General features: G+C 36.3%; 1 protein-coding gene across 1 annotated transcript in view; it reads left to right on the top strand.

Annotated features, from left to right (window-relative positions):
• The window catches only part of LOC131047214 (probable prolyl 4-hydroxylase 3), a 45,932-nt gene that overhangs the window by 19,927 nt on the left and 1,792 nt on the right, over positions 1-24,213 (top strand). The window contains exons 5-7 of the mRNA XM_057981079.2: positions 9,696-9,825; positions 9,964-10,151; positions 10,352-10,438. Of these exons, the coding sequence (XP_057837062.1) occupies positions 9,696-9,825; positions 9,964-10,151; positions 10,352-10,425 (392 nt within the window). The 3' untranslated portion in view covers positions 10,426-10,438. The remainder of the gene's footprint in view (positions 1-9,695; positions 9,826-9,963; positions 10,152-10,351; positions 10,439-24,213) is intronic.

Here is a 24,213-nt window from a genome sequence, read left to right as displayed (position 1 = left end):
AACCCCTTTAAATCATAACGTGATTAATTCTTGTGCAACAATTCTTACCCTGAGTGCCTTATAGCTTTGTGGTCATGTAAGAACCCTGCTGGTTCTAAACTCTCCTGAAATACTATTGCTGATTTGTTTTGGATTTTCAAGGTTTTTTGAACAATTTTTAAATAAAAATAACAAGTGCACCAAGCAAGAGTTGCTCATATAACTGAATAGATACCAAATATGGAACAATTGAATCTATATTATGCATTAAGTAACTGCTGCAAATGAAACTAATACATAAAACATACCTGTAGGTCCTCAGCTTATTTTAAATAAAGATTTTTGGAGTTTGCCAGCCAAAACTGGGAAACTGAGCAAAATTGATGTACAAGTCCAGAATACAATTTCTCTAGGCCAAAAATGAAATGAATCCACCTGATTATGCTGGGTGTTGGGAATGGTGCAACTAGATTGCAAATTAGAAAGGTGTTTCAGCCTCCCAGTAAAAACGTCCCTTTCCTAGACCCCACGTGCCAAGCCTGAATTGTATGGCCAACAACTGGAAACTGTACGACTGCTTATTGAAATGAAATATGCTGCAAAAAGGGGCGTCTAACCTGATTTGCCCTTTCTTTATTAGAAAATCTGCAATATCTGAAATAAAGAATCTCTGTTGAAGCACAATAAGACTCCTGAATGAAGCCTTCACAATTGCAATAATTCAGCTGATCTTCCACATCCTCACAATCACAGATCCACAAAGAATTTCCGTGCTCCAATGACCAAACCTCTGAAACTCTTGTCAAGGAATTCCACAGAGCAAAATAGAAGCAATGCCAAATAATCAATAATATGAGTTTGAATTGTCTTCAATTCCCTTATAACCCCAAAAGCACAAATTCCAAGAAAGTACGCCCAAATGCAATTTTAAATACATTAAATGTATTTAAATCACTTTTCAATAGTTTAAATTCATCTTGGACGCACTTTTACATTTAATGATTTAAAATCATTTTTAATATTTGAAGTGACCTTTTAATTTTTTATAAAGTCACTTTATAATATTTAAGTGGCTTATAATTTTAATTAAGTCGCTTTATGAGACTATAATATCCATATAAGTTAATTAAATAACTTAACCACTAAAATATTAATATCTCCCTTAATATTCAGTCTTTTGACGTGCCGTTAGAAGCTAGGGTCAACGCTGAATAACCCCCATGTGTCCAGGTGCCCTAACTAAAAATATCACAACTGCCAGATTGACTTACTATAAATAGTAAGTCCCTCAACTAAGCCCATACACTGATTGCAAAGGCCCTGGAACTGAAACCAAGACTGAAATGAAGAAGTGGAACTGCCATTGAGACTCTCTATCCTGAATGTTAGCCTACGAGAGTCCAAATAATAGGATTATCCCTCGAACTCTGATGCTCACAAAAATGGGGACATTACAATCCGCCCTCCCTGAAATTGCTTGTCCTCAAGCAATCTCTATTGCGAAGCAACTTCACTCCACCAGAGGTCCAAAAGATGAACTGTGAAATGTCCCACACATCTCCAACCGATTCCTGTAGCACCAACATAAACACAATTGCTTAGGGACAAACATCATGCCAACTATCCAACCCCTGCGCACAAGAATAGTGCATCAAAATCAAAACATGTTCAAGAAGGCACAGGATGAACCAATATACTCTCAGCACATTGAACATGCTGCAATGCTCAACTGTAAACCCTGTCTGGAATCTCGATGTACCCAAAGAATCCCAAACTCTATACTCAATGCTCGGCTGAATGCCATGATCCCAAATCACTCTGTAGAGTACTCCCTCCAAACCATGTGGCATCAACATGATACCATTGTATAGTGCAACTAAGTCAACCCCAATAGAAGGAAGAAGCAATCCACCAGCTGGAACAATCCCTGGATCCCATAGGCAGTATGGAAGTCTACCATGAGAAACACTCCCAGACCTCCGCTGCTCCAATCTGATCTCAACTTCATCATGCCAGAAGTGGTGAAGCCAACCAATGGGACCCATCCAAATCGTAGTGCCAACCTTGTCAACATCCAAGTCCCAATACAAACAATACACACATCCATCTGCACCATGGAGATAGGAATAACTGAGACCACCCACAACACAACAACAATCTTTACTCTCCACTGAATTGTCCTGGATGTGCCGAATCCCCCCCATAGGTGTTGAATAACATGTAATCTCCCCTCTTATGTTGCTGATATGAAACCAAACAACACCCTCAAAACTGCAAGACTGACCTGCGGGGATGCTAAGGATACCAACAAGTACATAGGATGATAGAGTATCATCCCCATGTTGCTCTCGCTTGATGAGGAAATGATCTAACTCTTTCCCAGCCTCATGTGTAGCAATGACATTAGTGGCTGATCCACTAAATGCGTATTCAACGTGGTCACACATCTCTAAGGCTTGAGCATTTAATGGCCTCTCAACCAAAGATAACTCATGGGTCTCAGGATGCAAGTTATGTGTACCAATAAAATTTTCTGAATCATACCTCTTCTCTTGTTCACACATAATTGTATATTCTTCATGCTTGCTTACCTCAAGAAGTTCCTCCTTTGTATTCTCAACTTTAATATGTTCTTCCATTGGAAGAATTAGAGATCTAAGGTGTCACTCCCCTTGCTTCTTTGCTTGATCTAGCTGGTTGCAACGTTCTTCAATTTCTTGCAAACGTTGTTTCGCTTGGGCAGCCAATAACTTTGTCTTTTTAGCTCTTTGCAACCATTGATCACACATGACCTGTGTCTTGTTCACCTCTTCCAAGGTCTGATATACAAAATCAGACTTGCTGTGACTTGAATTTTTAACACATAAATCATTTTTAACACCCAAATCTTGAGTGTCAGTGCTAGGAATCTTCATACAACCCTCTTCCACACGTGGAATGGCTGTTACCTCATGATAGTGCAAAGAATTGTAACTGCTGCTACAAAAATCAGAACTGTTAGAGCTTGTATCATTTGCACATTCCTCATCTTTGACACTTCCAACTCGCGTGCCAACATTGGTAGATCCTTCCGCAACATTTTCGTCATTTACTAACACATCTACATCATGATTATGCTCAATAGTTTGGCTACAGTTGCAAAAATCAGAATTATTGTCATACCTTTGTGTCATGCTTTCAACATCTCCAAGGACTTCCTCCTTCTCTAATGCATCTTTTGTATTGGTAAAATCATTTGCATTAGTATGTGTTTTCCTTTCTTTTGCAAACAAAGGATCCAATATCTCCGGATTTTGTAGAAGCCTTGTTAGATTCTTGTAATGTCCCCTTCTCACTGATGACCTTCCAGTGGTCCATTAGCCTATTCCTGAGACCCGTAGGCTAGGTGGAATGAAGAATGAGGGGTCCAGCATTGATGAAATGAGGACTTACTATTTTTAGTAAGTTAGGAAATGGCCATTCTGGTGTTACTGTCCTACTGAGCTCTCCATGTTTTGCCTCTGAACACGATGATCATGCTTTTCTGAACATTAGTTCTTGACTTACTATTTTTAGTAAGTGGCAGTGTGGCACAATTCTATTTTTGGCAGTAGACAGGGTTCTGATTCTGCAACAGTTCTGTGGTCGTCCTGGCTCAGTTTCATCCTAGTTGTGTTAATAATCAGTACGGGAGTCATATGCGACATAATTAAATATTATTTCCTCATCCTAAGGTTTAATATTTAATTAATCTTATTATTTGCGACTGATTTATTAAAATTGGGATTAATGCCTATTTTATCCTAATTGTTTGGCGAAACTCATGTGTACTATGGGATGGCGAAATATTTTAGAGGAATATTATGTTATATTGCATCTCCATTATTTGCCAAGTAATTAACGTGGGTCCCTTCCCTTTTGGCGTGAGGTTTGACTTATGAAAAGTGGCGCTACACTTGGGTGAAATGAAATGCAAATGAAGGAGTGGCGTTTGGAGGAATTTGCATTTGATTTTGGCTGCTGAAGAGTTATAAATAAGAGCCTTGGGCTCTCATTTGGGACATCTTTGAAAATTGCATCGTTATGTTGCCAGTTTGGCTACTGAAAATCTGAGCTTCGAAGTATGGCTTCCTAGCTAAGTCTCAGTTTCGTACTTGCAAGATAGTACCTAGCTGTGTCCTTGTATTCCCATTGCTGTTGGTGAATGAGTTGCAGATTGTGGAGTGTTCTATGTGGGATTTGAGTGTTTTCTGGTTGCTGGTCGCGGGGCTGCTGAAAGTATATTTTGCTTGTACCTCTTTACCAGGCGACTCCATCATTCTGGGTACCGGCTCATCCTTCCTTCCTAGTCACGGTGATACATTGTATAAGTTTTTAGCAAGTTTAATTAAGCAATGATTTTTCTAGACAAAATTGAACTTCCTAGGTCTAGCGTTGGTTTTTGTACTTGCATTGGGATGTGTGCCAAATGAATATTGGGTTATTTGGGTTGTGGTTTGGATTGGATGCGGTTGTGAGTGTTATATTGTGGGATTGGGATTGATTTGAGTTGATTCAGGTGAAAAATGAGGGAGTTATGAGCATTTTGGTGTTTCCATAGGCTGCTGAATTGTACTTTCAGCCTGCAGATTGGTTGTAACAGAAATTTATATTTTTTCTGTAGAAATCTGCAAGTACTCTTCTCATCTCATCTCTATTTTGTAAGGTTGTTTCAGTAGTACTGATCATCCCTTCTTGCTGCACTTATTTGTAATCTCCACTGCATAAGTGGAAGAGGCTGGCTTGCCGCCTTCTAAGTTTTGTAATTCAGTTTATGTACTCAGTCCTCCCACTGAATAAGTGGTCGAGTGATAAGTTTAATGCAATTGTCCTCCCGCTGAAATATGCGGTAGAGTTATAGTTAATGTAATGTCCTCCCGCTGAAATATGCGGTAGAGTGATTGAATTTCTGTTTCTTGTCCTTTTCCCTTGGTCGGTTTACCACCAAGAGTTTGGTTTCTATCCTGCTGAATAATCAGAAGGGGTTGGCTTGCCGCCCAGGCATTGTAATTTCAGTTTGATTATTGTTGCTAACGATCCCCGGAACACCGTATGCTCTCACCCTCCCAGACTGGGCTCTGGATGAACAAAAGGTGGAAGGGTTCCCTTTTAGTAGTTTGGATTATTTCGCTAACCTTAACGGGTTGTGGTGATTGCTTGTATCTCTTATTGTTAAAAAATCAAAAAAACAATTACTGGGATATTACAATTCTTATCATAGTTTTGAAAAGCTTGCATGAGCTCTGGCATGAGATCCTGTATAGACTTCATTTTACCTATACTAAAACAATACAAGAGTGCTGGTCACTCAAATGTCAACCATGTGAGCTCAATGATTCCCAATGGAATCTCTACAAATTGATCCTGGTTTACCTGTAAACCAAGCCTCCTGTGTGTGTAAAAATCTGTGAGACCCAAATTGATGCTGATGAATAAGAACTTCTAACCCTCCAGGAAGGCAGGATCAGAGCTTTGATACCACTGTAAGAACCTTGCTGGTTCTAACTCTCCTGAAATACTATTGCTGATTTGTTTTGGATTTTCAAGGGTTTTTGAACAATTTTTAAATAAAAATAACAAGTGCACCAGGCAAACATTGCTCATATAACTGAATAGATACCAAATATGGAACAATTGAATCTATATTATGCATTAAGTAACTGCTGCAAATGAAACTAATACATAAAACATACCCATAGGTCCTCAGCTTATTTTAAATAAAGAATTTTGGAGTTTGCCAGCGAAAACTGGGAAACTGATTTGCCCTTTCTTTATTGGAAAATCTACAATATCTGAAATAAAGAATCTCTGTTGAAGCACAATAAGACTCTTGAATGAAGCCTTCACAATTGCAATAATTCAGTTGATCTTCCACAACCTCACAATTACAGATCCACGAAGAATTTCTGTTCTCCAATGGCCAAACCTCTGAAACCCTTGTCAAGGAATTCCACAGAGCAAAATAGAAGCAATGTCAAATAATCAATAATATGAGTTTGATTTGCCTTCAATTCCCTTATAACCCCAAAAGCACAAATTCCAAGAAAGTACGCCCAAATGCAATTTTAAATACATTAAATGTATTTAGATCACTTTTCAATAGTTCAAATTCATCTTGGACGCACTTTTACATTTAAATGATTCAAAATCACTTTTAATATTTTAAGTGACCTTTTAATTTTTTATAAAGTCACTTTATAATATTTAAGTGGCTTATAATTTTAATTAAGTCACTTTATGACTCTATAATATCCATATAAGTTAATTAAATAACTTAACCACTAAAATATTAATATCTCCCTCAATATTCAGTCTTTTGACGTGCCGTCAGAAGCTGGGGTCAACACTGAATTACCCCCATGTGTCTAGGTGCCGTGACTAAAAATATCACAATTGCCAGATTGACTTACTATAAATAGTAAGTCCGTCAACTAAGCCCATACATTGATTGCAAAGGCCCTGGAACTGAAACCAAGACCGAAATGAAGAAGTGGAACTGCCATTGAGACTCTATCCCGAATGTTAGCTTACAAGAGTCTAAATAATAGGCTAATCCCTCGAACTCTGATGCTCACGAAAATGGGGACATTACAGCTCATGTCCTATCACCAACCCCTTTCAAGACGTTGCTGTTGTTGGGCCTACATGCCTAGTCTCAAAGGCACATTGGCTCACAATCCACATGGAGTTCTCATGGCTTATTTCCCCATGTGTGAGGCTTTAACTATACTCATTGATTCATAAGATCCAATCCCTAACTTTAAGAATCTTTCTCTAGGACCTTCTTTGCCTTTGTTTTGATTGGAGGTCATTCATTGTCGATGAGCATGATTTCCCTCATAAGTCTCAATGTTAAATGCATTTGAGGCTTTCTTGGTCTCTCATACTCCTGCTAGTAACCTTCTTGCAAGTCTTGATCCTTAAAAGCTACCTAATCTTCTAGTGACTTCAACCCAAGTCAAGGATGACAAGCTTTAACCTACTCTACTGGGGCAGGCGGTTTCTCCTTTGGCGACTTTGCAGTGTTGTGAGAATTACTATTGTACTACTTGTTGAAAATCTAGGTTATAGACAAATTGACAAGGGCCAGTTCACTCTTGAGCTTTGTCACATCATCAAAATCCAAGGGGGTACAAAGTTGAGAGATGATATAAGGAAAAGTGTAAAATTCCCCTTTTAAGGAGTTGAATCTGTAAGAACCTTAAAAGGCCCTCAACTGAGACAACTGACGTTTAACTGAACCTGTTGCGTTTCAAGTGTGTTCTTTGCAAATTTGTAACAGCAAATATAATTTTGACAATCTTAAGCACAAAAAAGCAACTATGGGTATTTGTTGGAAATCAATTTATAACTCAACAATACTGATCAAACCCTTATTACATCTGTTCATCATTTATTAATACTCAATACATAAACAAACAAAGCTAGAGAAGAACTGATAAATACCAGGACATTCTGTTAAAACCCTTATTTCCTTATTGCTGGTCATACACAGTTTTTTATGACAGCAAGCTATAATTTATTCCCAATTGACCCGAAACACTTGGATGTTAGCCCGATGGAGAGACATCGGCAAGGCATCCCTTCTGCTCTTTTTTTAATATTTTTCTGGTTCCTCCAATATGAAAATTGTAGCCCCTCTGGTGTTTGGCGCTACTTCCCAGGCAGCCGTACAGCCACTAATAGAAATCTCCCATGGATGCCTTTGTTTCCCTCTTGCTGCTGTAGCCGAATACTGGAGAAAAGACGGTGCCTCTCTAATTAATAAGCACAAACTTGGCTCCTGAATGAAACCAACTGGAAGAGCAAGATCAGCTGATATTTCACAACCTCTGATGCTGTTGCACAAGAATCCCACGTTTTCCTGTACCGATACCTCTGATCACTGCAGAAGAATCTTTTGTTGAAACCCTTGGCCAAAACTCCTCTCAGAGCTCCAAATCAAATTATCAAAACTTAGCATAATGAAAAGAAGACCAAAAATCTTCTTTTATTTCCTCCTCTTAGGGTTTGGCACAATTTTCAAGAAAGGTACGATTTGGCATTAAATGAAATTCTTTATTTTTAATATTTATTTTTGACTATTGAAATATCAAAAATAAATCATTTTCAATTTAATATAAAAGTTGGCCCCATCTGATGAGAAAGAGACCCTCACTTAAGTTATAACTTAAAGTGACTTTTTAAAAATATTAAAACATTAAAGTTCGCCATTTAATATTTAATTGGAGTAATTAAATATTAATCTCTCTCTAAGTTTCCACCAGAATTGCCTGCCGTTAAAACTGGAGACTGCCAAATCATACTTTGCCCTTGCCCAACTCACTGGCTATAAATAGCAAGACTGCTAAAAATAGAAAGTATCTCAACCGGAGTCCTAGAGATCCCAAACGAAAGCCAGTCCTGGAGTGCTTACTCTGAAGATAAGGAACAACTTCGGAGGACCCTCTAACCAACCTCATCAGCCTACGAGTGTCAGTGATAGGCTAATCTACTCAGCTGACAGATGTCAACTTGAAGGGGACATCACAGAATCTCATGCCGAATTGGCATTCCACCTGAAAAATTACCCTCCGTTCCATTATAGTTTCCATCACAATGTTGCGCTTACATGTACGGTTACCAGGATTGGAGTTCTGGGTTCATTTTGGAGACTGAAAAACCTGCACATCCAGATTTCCTGAAAAAAGTTAGAAACTTCAGTTTGAAACAACAGTAGGTAGATATTTATGTGTATCCACATACGCACATAGAGAGGCAACCACCTGCCCATCACATACTCATCCACCCACATCCCTTGCCCCTTCCACACACACATAATGTACAAATATGATGAACACAAGTAAAATTTATTGAAGTGAAATTTTTGACTAATAGAAAAGAAAAAATAAGGAAAACCGTATCTGGATTAAACTGATTTGTTATATCTGAAGACCGGAACTGGATCAGATCCAGCAGGATTTATTACTATGCCTATGAGTGCTTCTCTGATAAAGACACAAAAGCTTGTTTTATTGACCTGCTGCTATGCTCAGCCTGTGGATTGTTGTGCTTAATGCAGTAAAGATGAGTATCAGCATAAATGTTCTTGGACTTGTGCTGCATATTGATCAAAAGATATGATACATAAATGAAGATAAAGATCAGGCTGAATCCTCTTGCATTTACAAAAAGTACTGGCTGAAAGATTCTTAGGCTGATACTAGTGTCCTTTTCTTGCTCATATGTTTTTACTTATTTCCAATTTTTGTAGGTGCATTTTTCTTTTGTAAAGTTAACAGACAACTTAAATACTTCTTAGGTGGTTCATTAAATATGTGGGATTGTTTTGATATAGTAAAATATATCAGATATTGGAGCCTAGATGAATCTCTAATAGTATGTGTAATGAACGCATTATTTTATTTCTCTTTGGTGGCCTTGTTGCTTGTTTATCATATGCAATTGCTGTTACGTGCACATGGCTTGTGTTAGTTTTTAAATGGTATCTGCAGATAGAGAAGAAAATGATCACTGAATTGGAACATTATAACCTATTGCTTAAGAGTATTACAGAATTCCTTGCTTGTCTTTTGGAAGATTCCTGCTATATGGCTCCTATTATGCTTGCAAAAACTAAGTATTCTCTTTGTACTTTCTTTTGGAAGAGTTCAATATATATTTTTGTATGGATATGCTAATGCTAAAAATTGTTACAGAACATGGAGAAGGCCTCCAAATTCTTCATTACGAGGTTGGGCAGAAATATGAACCACATTATGACTATTTCCTTGATTCTTTTAACACTAAGAATGGTGGACAGCGGATAGCTACCGTGCTTATGTACCTGTATGAAAGTCCCTCCTCTCTTGACTGTAAATAAAAGTTGGTTTTGTTTCCATTTTTTGTAAGTCACATGTTTTTGGCATAGAGAAAAGAATTGGACATTACTTTCTACCATTCTGAAATTTCATTTTGCAAATGTAGTTCGGACGTCGAGAAAGGTGGTGAGACTGTGTTTCCCGCATCAACAGTAAATAGCAGTTCTGTTCCTTGGTGGGATGAGTTATCTGAATGTGCAAAAGCTGGTGTCTCTGTGAGACCAAGAATGGGAGATGCATTGCTTTTTTGGAGTATGAAGCCTGATGCTTCTTTGGACCCTTCTAGTTTGCATGGTAGGTATTGACTTGGAACATGCATAGTTTCTTGCATACAACAATATTATTAAATGAGCTTACCTAGGCAAAAATTTCAACAAAAATAGAATGTATAAAAAGTACTTTTAATTGTTGAAACATTTTATGCCCCATTAGGAGTTCACTGGTGTTAGTCATTGTGTCATTTGAAATTCCTTTATTTTGGGCCGTTTGTGCAGCCGGTTGTCCTGTGATTCAGGGAGATAAATGGTCTGCAACAAAATGGATGCATGTTGGGGAGTATGAGGGTTGATATGGTATTAAAGGTAATTTTTTTTGATAGTCTGTAGCCTGTTGGTCAAACAAATTATATCTCTTTTCAACATGAGTCTTGGCAAAGAAAGCTGCTTAATTTGAGTTTTTGGCACCCACTAGAAATAAACTTTTACTTCAAATATTGATTATAATGAATAACACACTGCCATCTGAAAAACAAGAAGAGTGGGATGCAGGAGCAATCCATGTAGAAGTTTGGCCTGCTGTACACCATGCATACGTGTTGTTCTGAGATGTTTTTAGAGAATTTTATGAAAAAGCTTTTGAAGTAGGATAAACAAGAAATGAATAATGGGTAATGCATGCTGATGGCTCAGCTGAGTGCCAATAAAGTTTTATTCAGATTCTATATTAGAGGAAGGAAAACAACAGTGTTTTATTCAGATTCTATATCTTTGTGTGTTAGTACTTAGTGGACCATATGAAGTTTATGCTTTGCTGTAATGGGTGAAGAAATTCTATATCTACACTACGAAGATGCACACATGTTTTCTTAGGTTCAGGAATAGTCCTTGATGTCACTGCAGGTTCAAATTCCAGAGCAGAAGCAATTGAACTAGGAAAGGAATTACTTCTAAAATTCAACTCCTAATCAAGTTATATCTGAAAGCAGAGAGTCCTTATATTCTAAATTAGCATGCATTTTGCAAGGCAAAGAATAAGATTCTTCACAAAGACGCAACAAACTAGTCAAATTATTATGCTGAGAGGTGTAACCTACAGTGGTAGCAGGAGCAGAAGCATCTGATGTTGTGACTATGAAAGAAAAATGAAAGAAAAACTATTTAAGAGCTGTCATTTATTTTTAGAATTCAAAGACATCAAATTTTTAAAATATTTATGAATAGCTATAAATGAATATTTTAAAAAGTAACATACAAGTATAAAAGATTACCAGATTTTTCAAAGTATAAACAAACTGATTACCAAAATTAACAATTAAAATAGCTTTTCAAAAACAATGTAGATAAAACAAAATAATTCTGAAATAAGATATAAAAATTTATGTGTCTATGTAGTATATATGTATGTAGTAAATAAAATAGTTCTAGAATAAAATAGAATAACTATAGATTCCTATGTTATATTTTGCCATTTTAGTTTCCTTTCTCTATAAGTTATTGGTCTTGAAACTGGTTTGGGGGTTTGGCCATACAAAAACACATAAAAAAATGTATGTAGTTTTAAAATAAAAATAATATGTCTGTCCATACATGTATGTAGAAAATAAAATATTTCTAAAATAAAAATAAAATTTGTATGTCAAAACATGTATGTAGTAAGTAAAATAGTTCTAGAATAAAATAGAATAACAATCAATTCCTATTTTATATTGTTGTCATTTTGGTTTCCTTTTTCTCCAAGTTATTGGTCCTGGTAGTGGCTCAGGAGTTTGGCCAAAAAAAGTTCTGGGGGTTGGGTTCGTACATACAAAAACATACAAAAACATACAAAAAAAAATATATACATGCAGCACTAATTACGTTTAGAATACCACATAGCATCATATCATAAAAATAAAAAATATCACAATGTCTATTTGTCAAACTTGGATGTCATAATATATATTAAAATAAAAAAATATTAATGTCAAGTGTCACTAATCAGCTATCATTGATCAAGCATCAATGTCATATGGGTCTATAATAATATCATCATCACCAACCATATTAGACGATGTGGCTATTGGTATATTATAGTGAACCATAGGGATGCATCCCTTAAAAAAAAATCCATGTGTTTTTGAGACGGATGTTTTGGGGATGTGGGGACACAAGAGAAATGTCCCCTTGCTGCACTGCCATTGTCGCTGAGACTTTGGGGACTATTAGAACGGTTGGACGTCCTGAGGACTCCTAGGATTCCCTTGACCATCTCAAGGACGCCTAGGAGTCTCCCATAGCCCCAAGTTAGAAACTCCAACCCTAAACAAAAATTGGTGAAAAAATGGTTGTTATTTATTTTCATTCATTTGTTTTGTGTTTTTGCAATGGGGAAAGTTCAAGTTGAACTGCTAAATGCATATAATTATGCGTTGTGTAAAACATCAATATAGAATTATCTAATGGGAAAAGGTTGTACTAGATATGTAAACAAACTTTTGCTGAACCTACTATTGCTAGTGCAAAGGTTATGTGGGAGATCAATTGTAAGAAATATCTTGGTTACATTTGCTCCTTAGTGTCTTTTGATTTATAATTTTATCTTGAATCATGTAAAACACCTAAGAAGGCTTGGGAGTCTCTTGGAACATTATATGGTAAAACCATCAAGATTAGGGGATATAAGATTTGATAATAACTTGATTAATCTTAATTCTAACAATTTTGACCATATTCAGGGCTATATCTTCAAAAGGTTAAACAACTAAGAGAATAACTAAAGGATTGTAAGATCAATAAAGATGATTTACAATTGATTTTGAATGTGTTATCCAATTTTGATCTTGAGTCTTCACTATTTGTTTCTAGCTTTCACATCGATTGGCTTTCTATGCGGACATCATATGTTGAGCCCACTTTTGATGCATTCTCAATTCTTCTAATTTAGAAGAAAGTGAAGTTGATTGAAATGGGCCTCACAAGTCTTCTAACCCATAGGCTTTGGTGGCTAGTGAGCCCAAGGTACAAAAAGAATAAAGGAATCTTGAAAAGAAACAAAAGAAGAAAAAGAACAAGTCTCACAAAGTTGGGGGAATAATTGAGAAGGCAGAAGCCCAAATGTGCATATTGCAAGAAACCAGGGCATAATGAACATCCATGTTATCCAAAATAGATTGTATGAGTTGAAGCATCTTCTAATGAAGAACCAAATCAAGTTGCTTTCAACTATATCTAGGGGTTCATCATCTTCTCTTTCAAAATCGAAGAAACAGAAGGGACAAGCACTTGTAGTTGCAGATTTTGAGTCAAGGAGATGGCTTCTTGATTCTGGAGCTTTACATTATATGAATTTTCATGTTATCCAAAATAGGTTGTAGAAGCATCTTCTAGTGAAGAACCAAATCAATTTGCCTTCAACTATATCTAGGGGTTCATCATCTTCTCTTTCAAAGTCAGTGAAATAGAAGGGGCAAGCACTTGTTGTAGTTGCATATTTTGAGTCAAGGAGATGGCTTCTTGATTCTAGAGCTTCACATTATTGACTTCTTCATAGACTATGTTCTCTTCATTGGAGAATTTTTCTACACCATATATCTTGATGAGCAACAACACATATGGGCATGTTCGTTTGGAATGATCTATTGACATTGACATTGGTGGTGTTGGCGTGAATGGGTTATCTTATCTAACTAGTTCAACATCTAGGTCCTATTGACATCTTGTTAGTTAAGTTTACTTAAGATAAGTCATAAGATTAAGACGCATGTCATAGTATTATGCTGTCCTATGTCTTGCCCTTATATATACAAGGGTTTCTGATTTTAATCTCGATCATGTATTTATATAATATATATACATCCTTTAATAGAATAAAATTACTCTTTTATGTTGGGTCTCTCTTGTGCTTTCATTAAAGCTCCTAGATCTTGGGCGGCTAAATTTATAGACAAAAATATTGCATGATATAGAGCATTCTACATTCTCCAATGGTGCTGGGAAAATCCTCCACTTTAGAAAACATTGGGACTCAAAGTTGCATCCATTTGTGAAAGTTATGAGGTCAAGAAGTTCAAAAAATTGAGATTGCATAGCAAACTTCGTGAGAAAACTATTTTTTGAAAAATTTAGGAGTATTTTTTCAAGCATCTCATATTTATATGGTTAAACTCTATAAAGGACCATTTGGTGATTCTTTGTTGTGAGCTCATTGCCTCCTTAACCAAATTCAACACCTCTTTAACATCTTTATCACAAGACACCACAAGTGAAGAATCCTTGGGGATAGAATGAGAAGGATTGGGAAAAGAAGGGAACGGGAGATCCACACCTGGTTTAGGCACACCCCTTGACATCTTCAAAACCATTCTAGAATGAACATTCCCCTCATGGACAACGTTTCTTTCTAAAAATTAAGAGACCGCTCATCGCCCAACTTCCTTTTAATTCCTTTTTGGATTAGGGATTTGCAGTCCAGAATGTTTTTCCGCATGTCTGATTTTGCAGGGATATTAGGATTGGTGAGAAATTCATCCTTGTCGGACATATATTTTCCCCTACAAATCTGATTTCATTCATTGTGTGTTCCTCCATAAACCTCCAGGATAGCTTAGCAAGCATAACTTGATTGAAGTCCTAAATTTTTCTTATACCTAGGTCACCCATCTTCCTTGGTAAACAAACTTTGTTTTAGACAAGCAAGGGGTAAACCATAGGAATCTCTTCTAAATTTGATCAATTTTTTCCGCAAATCTACAAGGAGTTTTGAAGAGACACATAGTGAATATGGAAAGATTTTGCAAACAAGCTTTGAGAAGTTGCACTTTACCTGCTTTGATTGAGTAAGACCCCCATCTTAAATGAGGCAGAACAAGCTAGAGCCAGTTAGCAAGAATTTTGGAGAAAATCTTATAAATTGAGTTGCATAGACTAATAGTTTTGAAGTTTGCCAGGGTAGAAGAACCTGGTTTCTTAGGAATTAGAACAATGAAAGTAGCATTAAGCTCTTTTGGCAAATTACCACTCCCAAAGAAATCTTTAGCTACTGCATTGAGGTCTTTGGCCATGACATCCTAATATGATTGAAAGAAGAAATGGGGGAAGCCATCTAGACCAAGAGCTTTAGAACCTCCAAACAAAAAAATAGTAGCTCTTAGATTTTCTTCTGAAGGGAGTTTAGCCAAGGTTTTGTTATCCTCAGGGGAGAAAATTTTTCGGGATCACCTCTAGAACCTCAACATCAACCAGATGGTTGTACACAAGGCCTTTCATTAAGAGCTTTTGAAAGAAGTCACAGACAACCTTCTTGATGTCCAAGTTCTTTGTTGCATTGAGTTATTGACCTCAATGGAATCGATGCGATTAGTATATTTGTATTTTAGAGTAGATAGATGAAAGAATTTTTGAATTACGATGTCCCTTCCGCAACTATAGGATTTTGGATCTCTCTCCATAATTAATATTCTTTAGAGATGAGAGAATGAAGCTCCACTGAAACGGCATTTTATTGGGCCAACAAGTTGTCATTTGCTCGTAAAGTGTGGATGTTTTTTTTGGAGGGTTTCCAGTTTGGATGGATTTTTTTGTTCCACAAGAAAATTTTAGACTTCACCAAGGACAACTTTTTGGCCAGCTCGAACATAGCTTATTTATCCACATTAATTTTCCACCATTTTTGGATATTTAGTTTCAGCTCAAGGTGGCAGTTTTACATTTTTTCAAATTGGAAAAGGGAATCTAGTTTTTCCTTCCCATCTTCCTCGTGCATAGAGAGATAAGAAAATGGTTCAATCCAATTCTTGCTAGGACTGAAAGACAACAAAGATAAGAGGAAAGCCAATCAGAGGAAAAGAGAGCCCTATCAAGTCTCACCTAATTAAGTGTGTCCCTACTCCTATTTGACCATGTGAATTTTGATCCCCTTAGTTCCAAATCGAGTAAAGCTTGATCATCTAAGAAGTCCATAAGATTTGTCTTGCTTTCCAGGTTAGGCTAAGAACCCCCCATTTTCTTGTCAGCGCTTAGAGGGGTGTTGAAATCCCCCATAGCTAACCACTATTTGGAGGGATGGGAATTTCTGAAAGATCTTAGGTTACTTCATAAGCTTGTCCTTGCCTTCTTGGAGTTGGAGGCATAGATATTAGAAATAATCCAAGTTGAGTTATCCCTCAAGTGGGTGAACTTTGTAGCCACGTGGCGAGGGTCATCTTGCATAGCTTCTCCCTTGACTAATCTAGGTTTCCACAAAGTAGCTTCGCCACCTAACGCCCCATTAACACTAAAACCATGGAGACCATAGTCTTTAAAGAATTTATTCTTCAGCAAACTCAATTTGTCAACAAACATCTTGGTTTATTGGATAAGAAGGAAATCCAGTTTGTGCTCCTGTATAAAGTTAGACGGAAGGTCATGCTTATGAGTAGTATTGAGCTCCTTCATTTTCCAGGATTTAGAATAGGGAGGGGTGCCCTTAGAGCACATATCTAGGATGGGTTTTTACACACTATGAGCTACATCCCTTTTACTATCTCTTCCCCTTGAGGCTTTTGTAGTATTTCTTCTCAAGAATTTAGATTGTACTCCACAATCAACATTCTTCCTTCTTCAATTCCTTGTGATCTTCAGGAGCCAATTGTTTATGAATCTTTGTTGATTTGCATATAAGAGATCTCCTTACCAGAATATCTAAAGGTACTTCATTCGAATTTGGGGGAGGTAGACAAGGGTCTTGGGTGGATAAGGCCAAATGACCTTGTTGACATTGCAGTCCTTAGGCTCCAAGAGGGGGGAAGGTTACTCACGAGGCTGGAAGAGAGATCCTTCCCTTGAGATTTGTCCCGACCAGATTGTAGCACAAAAGTCAACTGAGAATGAGGGGAAATTACCTTTTCTTGTTTCATTGGCTCCTTTACACCAACAATGTCAGTTATGTTTTCTTGAGGGGGGCTCCTTTGAATCCACCCTTTGTCAAAGAAGATTCCATTGTGTTACCTAGCACTGAACTATCCTTAGAGGAGATTGTTTAACAATTGGGGGCTCTTGGGCCAAAGCATCTTTCTCCACATATAACACGTCAACAAAAGAGGGTTGACCGATAGCAGTGGTAGAGACCTTATCTGTCTAACTTGAAGAGATGCCCCCCTTGGAAGGGATCATAAAGAGGTCATCCTATATTTTTGGCGACCCAGGCTTTTGTTGTTCAACTTTCTTTTCCTTCCAGACTTTCCTCTGGAGTTTAGTGTCTTGGGAAGGGCATTGCTTAGCTTAGTGCCCTACCTTCTTGCATTTAAAACTTGCAAAGGGAATGGATTCATATTCCATAGCTTGCTGACAGGTACCCAACTTAGAAAGAATGTTGATAGAGGAAGGGAGGTTGGCCTCTTGTTCCACATAGACACAAATACGAGCATAAACCATTCGCTTTCTCAACATGGTCATAGAGTCAATGGAGACAAGCTAGCCAAAGGCACTAGCTATCCCCTTAAACATTCTTTGTACTAGAATTCCAAGGGTAGGCCAGACAACAAAACCCAAACTGGAGCCATGGAGGAGATTTTTGGAGGCTTCAAAATCGGGAGACCATCTTTTTAGGGCAAGAGTTGATCTACCATAGATCCATGAACAAGAATATTAATGGGGTCTTCTTCACAAGTGAAAGCAAGCAAGAAGCACCCTTTCGGTAGATCAACAATCTCTAGGTGGCCTTTAATGCACCATTTTTTTCGTGCCTAAGTCCGCATTGACTCAATCTAGGACCCAAAAACTTGCCCACCAAGTTCATCTCCATTTTGCCAAATTTTTGTCCACAATGCTGTCCAGAATGGAGATAGAGAATTCACTAGAGAAAGGGTCCAAGGAGACCTTTATTGGGGAAAAGGATTTTACCTTTAGGTTTGGGCCCTAATAATGAACCCTAGCTCTTAGTCACTGTGGAATTTGAGGGAGAGGTTAAACCAGGATTGAAAGATTCCTTAGGTTCCAACTGTTGGGTACTCGCATATTGGGGAACCGTAGAGCTAGGAGTATAACTCTTGGGGAGCCTATCATTGTCTTGTCAGAGTTAACAACATCGACATTTGGAGGTCTAGTAGAGTTTCCATAAAACCTAACATCCATGACCTTATCTCGTCACGTCTAGAGCTTGGCCTTCCTTTGCAGAGCCATAAGATTGTGGGCCGCTAGGCCTACCACCCATCTTCAAAGAAAACGCCACCCCACCACCAACAACACATGAGCACTAGTGGCGGATGCCATTGTCAATATGCATGCATAGTTGACTATGCCATATGACTTGGGTTTAAAGAATAATTGTTTTTTTGCCAGTTCCATCAAAAAAAAAAAAAAATTGTTGATATAGGTCTTGACATCTTTTTATCACAATGGCACTTTTTTGGTTTATGTAAAAATACTTAGTGAGCTGCTTGCAAACGACACCAAAAATTTAGGCAACCAAAAACTAAAAGAGAATGACACACAAACAAGCGCCAAACACCAATAAAACTTTGATACCATGTAAGGTTTGGTGAGAATCCAATCACATGAGCTTGTACCTAGTTGAATGAAGAAAGTAACAATAACAAAATAACAGTGTGACATTGAGGTTTGTAATATGCAAAAAAGACTGTTATTCCAAAATTAGAGGGATTTCAATAATTGCAATTAACTAGATCAACCCTCAAATGGATGGATCAAGAGTTGAACTGTCAATCAGTGGATTAGTTAACTCAATTTGGCTAAGATAGTGGTGGCCTTGATTGAACAAAAGTAGCACTTAATTATCATCAATTAAGGATTGATGAGATAGTGACGACACTTGTGCACCTCAAATCAAGGTTTACACATGCCATTATTAGCTACCTGGGTGAGGATAATTAAATTTTCCTACTATCCTAAGTAAATTTATTAATCAGGTACAATATCACACTGATGATAGAAATATATTCAAGTTGAAGTATAAATATCACCATCAAATTATAGAATACACAAATGAAAACTTTTTTTTTTTTTAATTTCTACATAAAATTATTTTTATAGACATCAATATAGACATAAATTTCTGTTAAATTGAGCACTTCGAAAAAATGTAAATCAAGCAATCAGTTATACAATAGCTTCATTTTAGTAGTAGAGTCAAAATATCCAAATTCCATGGATTATGACATCCATACCATGGAAGAAATCAGAAAGTCAAGTAGAAGGATTGTCATTAACAATTCTAGTCCTTTGTACCAATGGTCTTTCTGTAGTATCACTCTTTGTATCTTTCTGCATCTGGCCCTAGTTCTCCATCCAGACAAACTAAGTCCTTGTGATTAAATGCTGTCTGCTTTGTGTTGATTTGTTTTAAATTTTAATGCTAGATTAACCATTTCCAACTGAGTAGCCAGTGCTCAAACGATGAGCTTTCATTTGCTTTCGAGCATTAATGTTGTACTTATATGTAGTTAAATCTGTTTGACTTATATGTACATAATTCAGTTGTGTTCATATGTAGAAACACTGCATATGTAACTTTGTACTCTAATAACAATTTATTAAATCTTTGGTTTGCATGCACTGAATTCTCCCCACCATTTTTCTAGAGTAAAAGCATTGAAAAAAGAATAAAAAGACAGCCGTATTGATTCTTGAACTAAAAATATTGAAACTCACAATTTAAAAGGTTAAATTTTAGGAAGATACTTGTTAATTTCATATCTTATACTATAAATATTAAATAACCCTTTCACCTTTTTATACTTGTGGAGCTGCAGTTGGATTTTATCCTGATTTTCCTACTTGGGATACCTTTTCACTAGGAATATTTTTAGGCAATCAGCTTCTTGCCAATCAGCAATGGGTAATAGTACTTATCTACATTTATAGCTCTATAATACTGTTGCTGCTACTCAGTGTCAATAATTATAATATTCACAAATGGTGTTTCTCTTCCCTACCCTCATATTGTACTCGGATGGCTCAAATGGTTGTATCTAGGGCCTCATATAACCCACAAGGTGTTCATCCACATCCATCAAGTGAAATATATGAACCTGTCTTTCTAAATATGTCCTTATCTTTGGAGCCGTACTCAAAAAGATTTCCATCAAACACATTCCACAACATTGGTGCAACTTGTTAACTTTTTATGCATCAGATGGCTTATTTTTTGATATGGTGGAATTGCCACTAGCTGGGACCCAATTTGCATGGTCCTAATTACACGCCTCATAACCTCCAGCCACACAAGCTGCCCTTAACTCTTGTCAGATGGATTTGTTCATGGCTAATAAAAATTCTCTTCAAATTTACTTTAAGATCCTAAATTGTGTGCATATAATTGAAACTTATGGCAAAGTAGGTTTGATAGGCTCTTTGTTCCCACAAAATTCTCTTATCAAGTTGAGGACCATGCATGGTGTGAATATGGTTGGTTATGGCAATGCCTGATCAGTCTTTGTTTCTTTCGAGAATCCTTATCAAGGTGTGGACCTATGTATTGTTATAAAAATGTATTTGGTTCACTGTCGGATCCACAATTGTGTTAAAAGAATGTGAGGTATTCAAAATCTTCTACATTTAATCTAATTTAATCTAATAAATGAGGAAAAGACTGGGAATGTTCTTAACATTGAAGTTATACAGCACTACATTTAATCTAATAAATGAGGAAATGATTGGAAATCTTCTTAACATTGAAGTTATACAGTGTGCTGTAAAAGAGGGCCCAAAATTAACTAAATATCTATTCATCTATAGTATTCAGGGTCCATGTAAGAAGTTGTGACTATCTGCAGGGAAATTTTTATCCCACTTCCAAAACAACTAACTCCAACAAGTTACAGAGCAATTGTTTTTCAATGTTGTCTAATCAATCAATTTGATATAGGAACATAAATACACTAATAGGCGTAAGTATAATGGCAACAACTAGTAGTCATAATGAAGTGAGTGGATGAAAAATCCCCTTAACATAAATTTGATGATCATTTACATGTTAAACATTCTTAATGCCCAATTGTATATACATCTATATAGAAACCTAATAAACTAGCATAGATAAAAGATGACAAGAGGTATCAATCTCAAGGTGGTTCGAGACTGATATCTCTTGGCATCATTTGATAGATGTATTTAAGATATCTATGCCACTACATCTTTTATAAGAGACAAGAAAGATCAAAATTGTTTCATATCACCTAATAGTCCATCAAGTAATCTTGCGATGTCTCTAACAATTTATCCAAAGTCCTTTCTCTTCCTCACTTTCAAGAGTCTAATATGTAGGTATTTTGAAATCCACACCACAAAATAGCAACAACAATAATATAGCTTGCTAATAGGGGGTTTGGAAACATTGAAGTTTAAGTACTAAAAAGGGTTCCCTATGGTTTACCATGCCTGTTCATGTCGAGATCTTATCCAATGGATTCTCTGAAAGGGAGGTTGAGCAGTGGGATTGGCAAAGGGAGCAAATGAATACGAATGATACTTGAGCATTAGCTTACGAATGATACTTGAGCATTAGCTTTAACGTGTATTCCACTAGCAAAGGTGTTCAACTGAGTAACTTATTGCGACTCAAAATTAGTGTTGGATTTTGTGAAAAGCAGGTTTTGTACTGCTTGCCTTTGCACCAACCCCAATAGACGCCCCTTACCTAATTCTAGTGCTCTCAAGTGTATTTTGGCACAAAAGATAGATTTCATTATCTCCTTTTATATCTCGTTGTTTCTGAATGAAGTATAGATGGTTTTTCTGAATCAGAAATTCTGAAGTATATTAAACTTTATAGTCCTGAATAAAGTTGCATTTATCTTTTAGAGAATAAAGTGAGAAAAATCCTTATATTTTTGAAAATCGGGGAAAACAGATGCAATAGAAATTATATGATCTCCTATTGCAGGTGAAATTTGTCATGTCCCCATCTCTATGCTTGATAATAATTGGATTTATATTTAAAGGCATGATGAAGAAATAATTATTTGAATTAGTGATTTTTATGAATGCTTCAGGGCAAGCATTTCCAAGGAGGGGAGACTGTGATATCCCCAAACTGAACCTCATCAAGTATTGTTAATATTGAGAAAGTTCCTTGTATTATCTTTATAATAAAGTTGACGCAATTGAAACCAAATGGTTTGATGAAGATGTATTAAGAATGATCAAGACTATGATGAATATACAGCAGAAGTGAAGAGAGATAACATAAATAGATGACATTGGACTACATTATTGATTCCAACAGGCACCGTGATTATGTGTGACAATATATTAAGGAAAACATTCAACACATATTGGTGACTGGACAAAACGGTTAATGGTAAGGATCCTCAACATCCATAGATGGAGACATAGAACGGTAGTGAAAGGGTCGGTACCTGTGAACCCGATGTTATCATAGTTAAAATAATCATTATTATGATTGAAGTCAACAGTTCCGATTCGAAATAGAAGAAAGAAAGAAAAGGACAGTTGGGATCGTAGAACACTGTTGAACGCAGATTACTGATATAGGCGACGGAAGAAGGAAGGTAGAATCCATCTTAAATAATAAGTGACGAAGTCCAAATAGTTTACAGATGTAAAACTAATTATCAGATGCCAATAAAAGAATACAACCAATCTGTATTAGTCAGATGGTTAATCATTAGAAACCAATTATCATTCACCGTCATTATCTACCCACATGATGGTCATCAGGTATGAGTTAATATCAATAAAGGAATGTGATGATAACATAATTATCATTGATAGTAATTGGGATTGGTCATTACAGATGCTAAGGATGCAATCAATGAGATATATTAATCCAATGGAGAAATGCAATTAAAACCCCTTAACCATCATCAATTAAAGATTATTGCATACCGGTTATGAAGAGGGACAAACTCTTGTGAAGAGATGCAATCTTTAGAAGAGATATATAGTGAAAAATAGACATATCAATTGGGAACACAACCTTTCATGTCTAATAGAAGGTTTGATAATACATTCTTTCTCACTCCATTCAGAAAAAGTGTGGAAGTTTATATATATCGTTTTTATTCCTGTTTTGGAAGAGCTGAAGGGAGACGGACCAAAGACCCATCATCGGATACACACAGCAATTAGTGGAACATCAGAAAATACCCCTCATTCTAGCAGATATTCACCGTTAATATCAGACATTGCGAATTGTACGATCATTACAAGTAATTCAATTCATATCAGAAACGGCAACCTTGTGCTTCGAGCATTAGTATAATGAGACATTGCCTATTTCCTGTGACTATATCAGAAACAGCAATCAACATTACCATAGACAATAATAACTTATATCTCACTGCATATACAGGTATATCAATTCAATTCATTGAAGTATACTCTTAATTATATAAATCAGAAATAACAAGTAACATTAAAAGTGTCATTTTATATAAATTTGTCTTTATATTATCAATTATATAAGTCACAAGAAACATCAGAATCATCAGAGGATATCGAACATGAAGGAGAATATAATTAAAATGCCAATATGGTGCGATTAGGAATTAGTGAGAAGATACGATTACATACAGCAAGTATATTATTATGCGATACTTAAAAGGTGTGATTTATTAGTGCATCATAATCATTAAGAGCACCCATAGTTACAATATAATATTAATAACTCAAAGCTTAATAAAAAGTGACTTGATGAAAGACGTGTCCCTTGTGAGGGGATTTATAACGAGATTTGAGGAGTTTTATAATAAGATCTGAGTTGAAATATACAGGGGGAGATATATGAAGATTATGTCATGGTGTATAAGGGAGACATATCAAGTACATACATTAATTTAAGAAGGAGAAAAATATATATAAAAGGATAAGGGAAATAGGAGCAGAAGTCTACAATATAAAAGCAAATATCTCAAGTATATAAATCAGAGAAAGCCATCAAGATAAGTTCTGCTCTCTGAATCATTCTTAATTTTTAAATTCAATATTATAATGAAATGTGTTCAGTTTTAATAAAGTTATGTTTATTTATATAGTTCCACTCTCATTTTAATTTTAAATTGATGTCTTAGGACTAAATTATGGTAAGTCTGAAATGGGGACATTACAAAATTCTCATCTTTATGGCTACTTGTTGCCTAAAAGTCATCTTTGAACTGAAAGGAATCTAAAGATAAAACATGAGGGCAAATTCTGTTTGAAAC

Source organism: Cryptomeria japonica, chromosome 4 (genome assembly GCF_030272615.1).
Source record: "Cryptomeria japonica chromosome 4, Sugi_1.0, whole genome shotgun sequence".
NCBI classification, from domain to species: Eukaryota; Viridiplantae; Streptophyta; class Pinopsida; order Cupressales; family Cupressaceae; genus Cryptomeria; species Cryptomeria japonica.
This window is presented reverse-complemented; position numbering and strand designations above follow the sequence as displayed.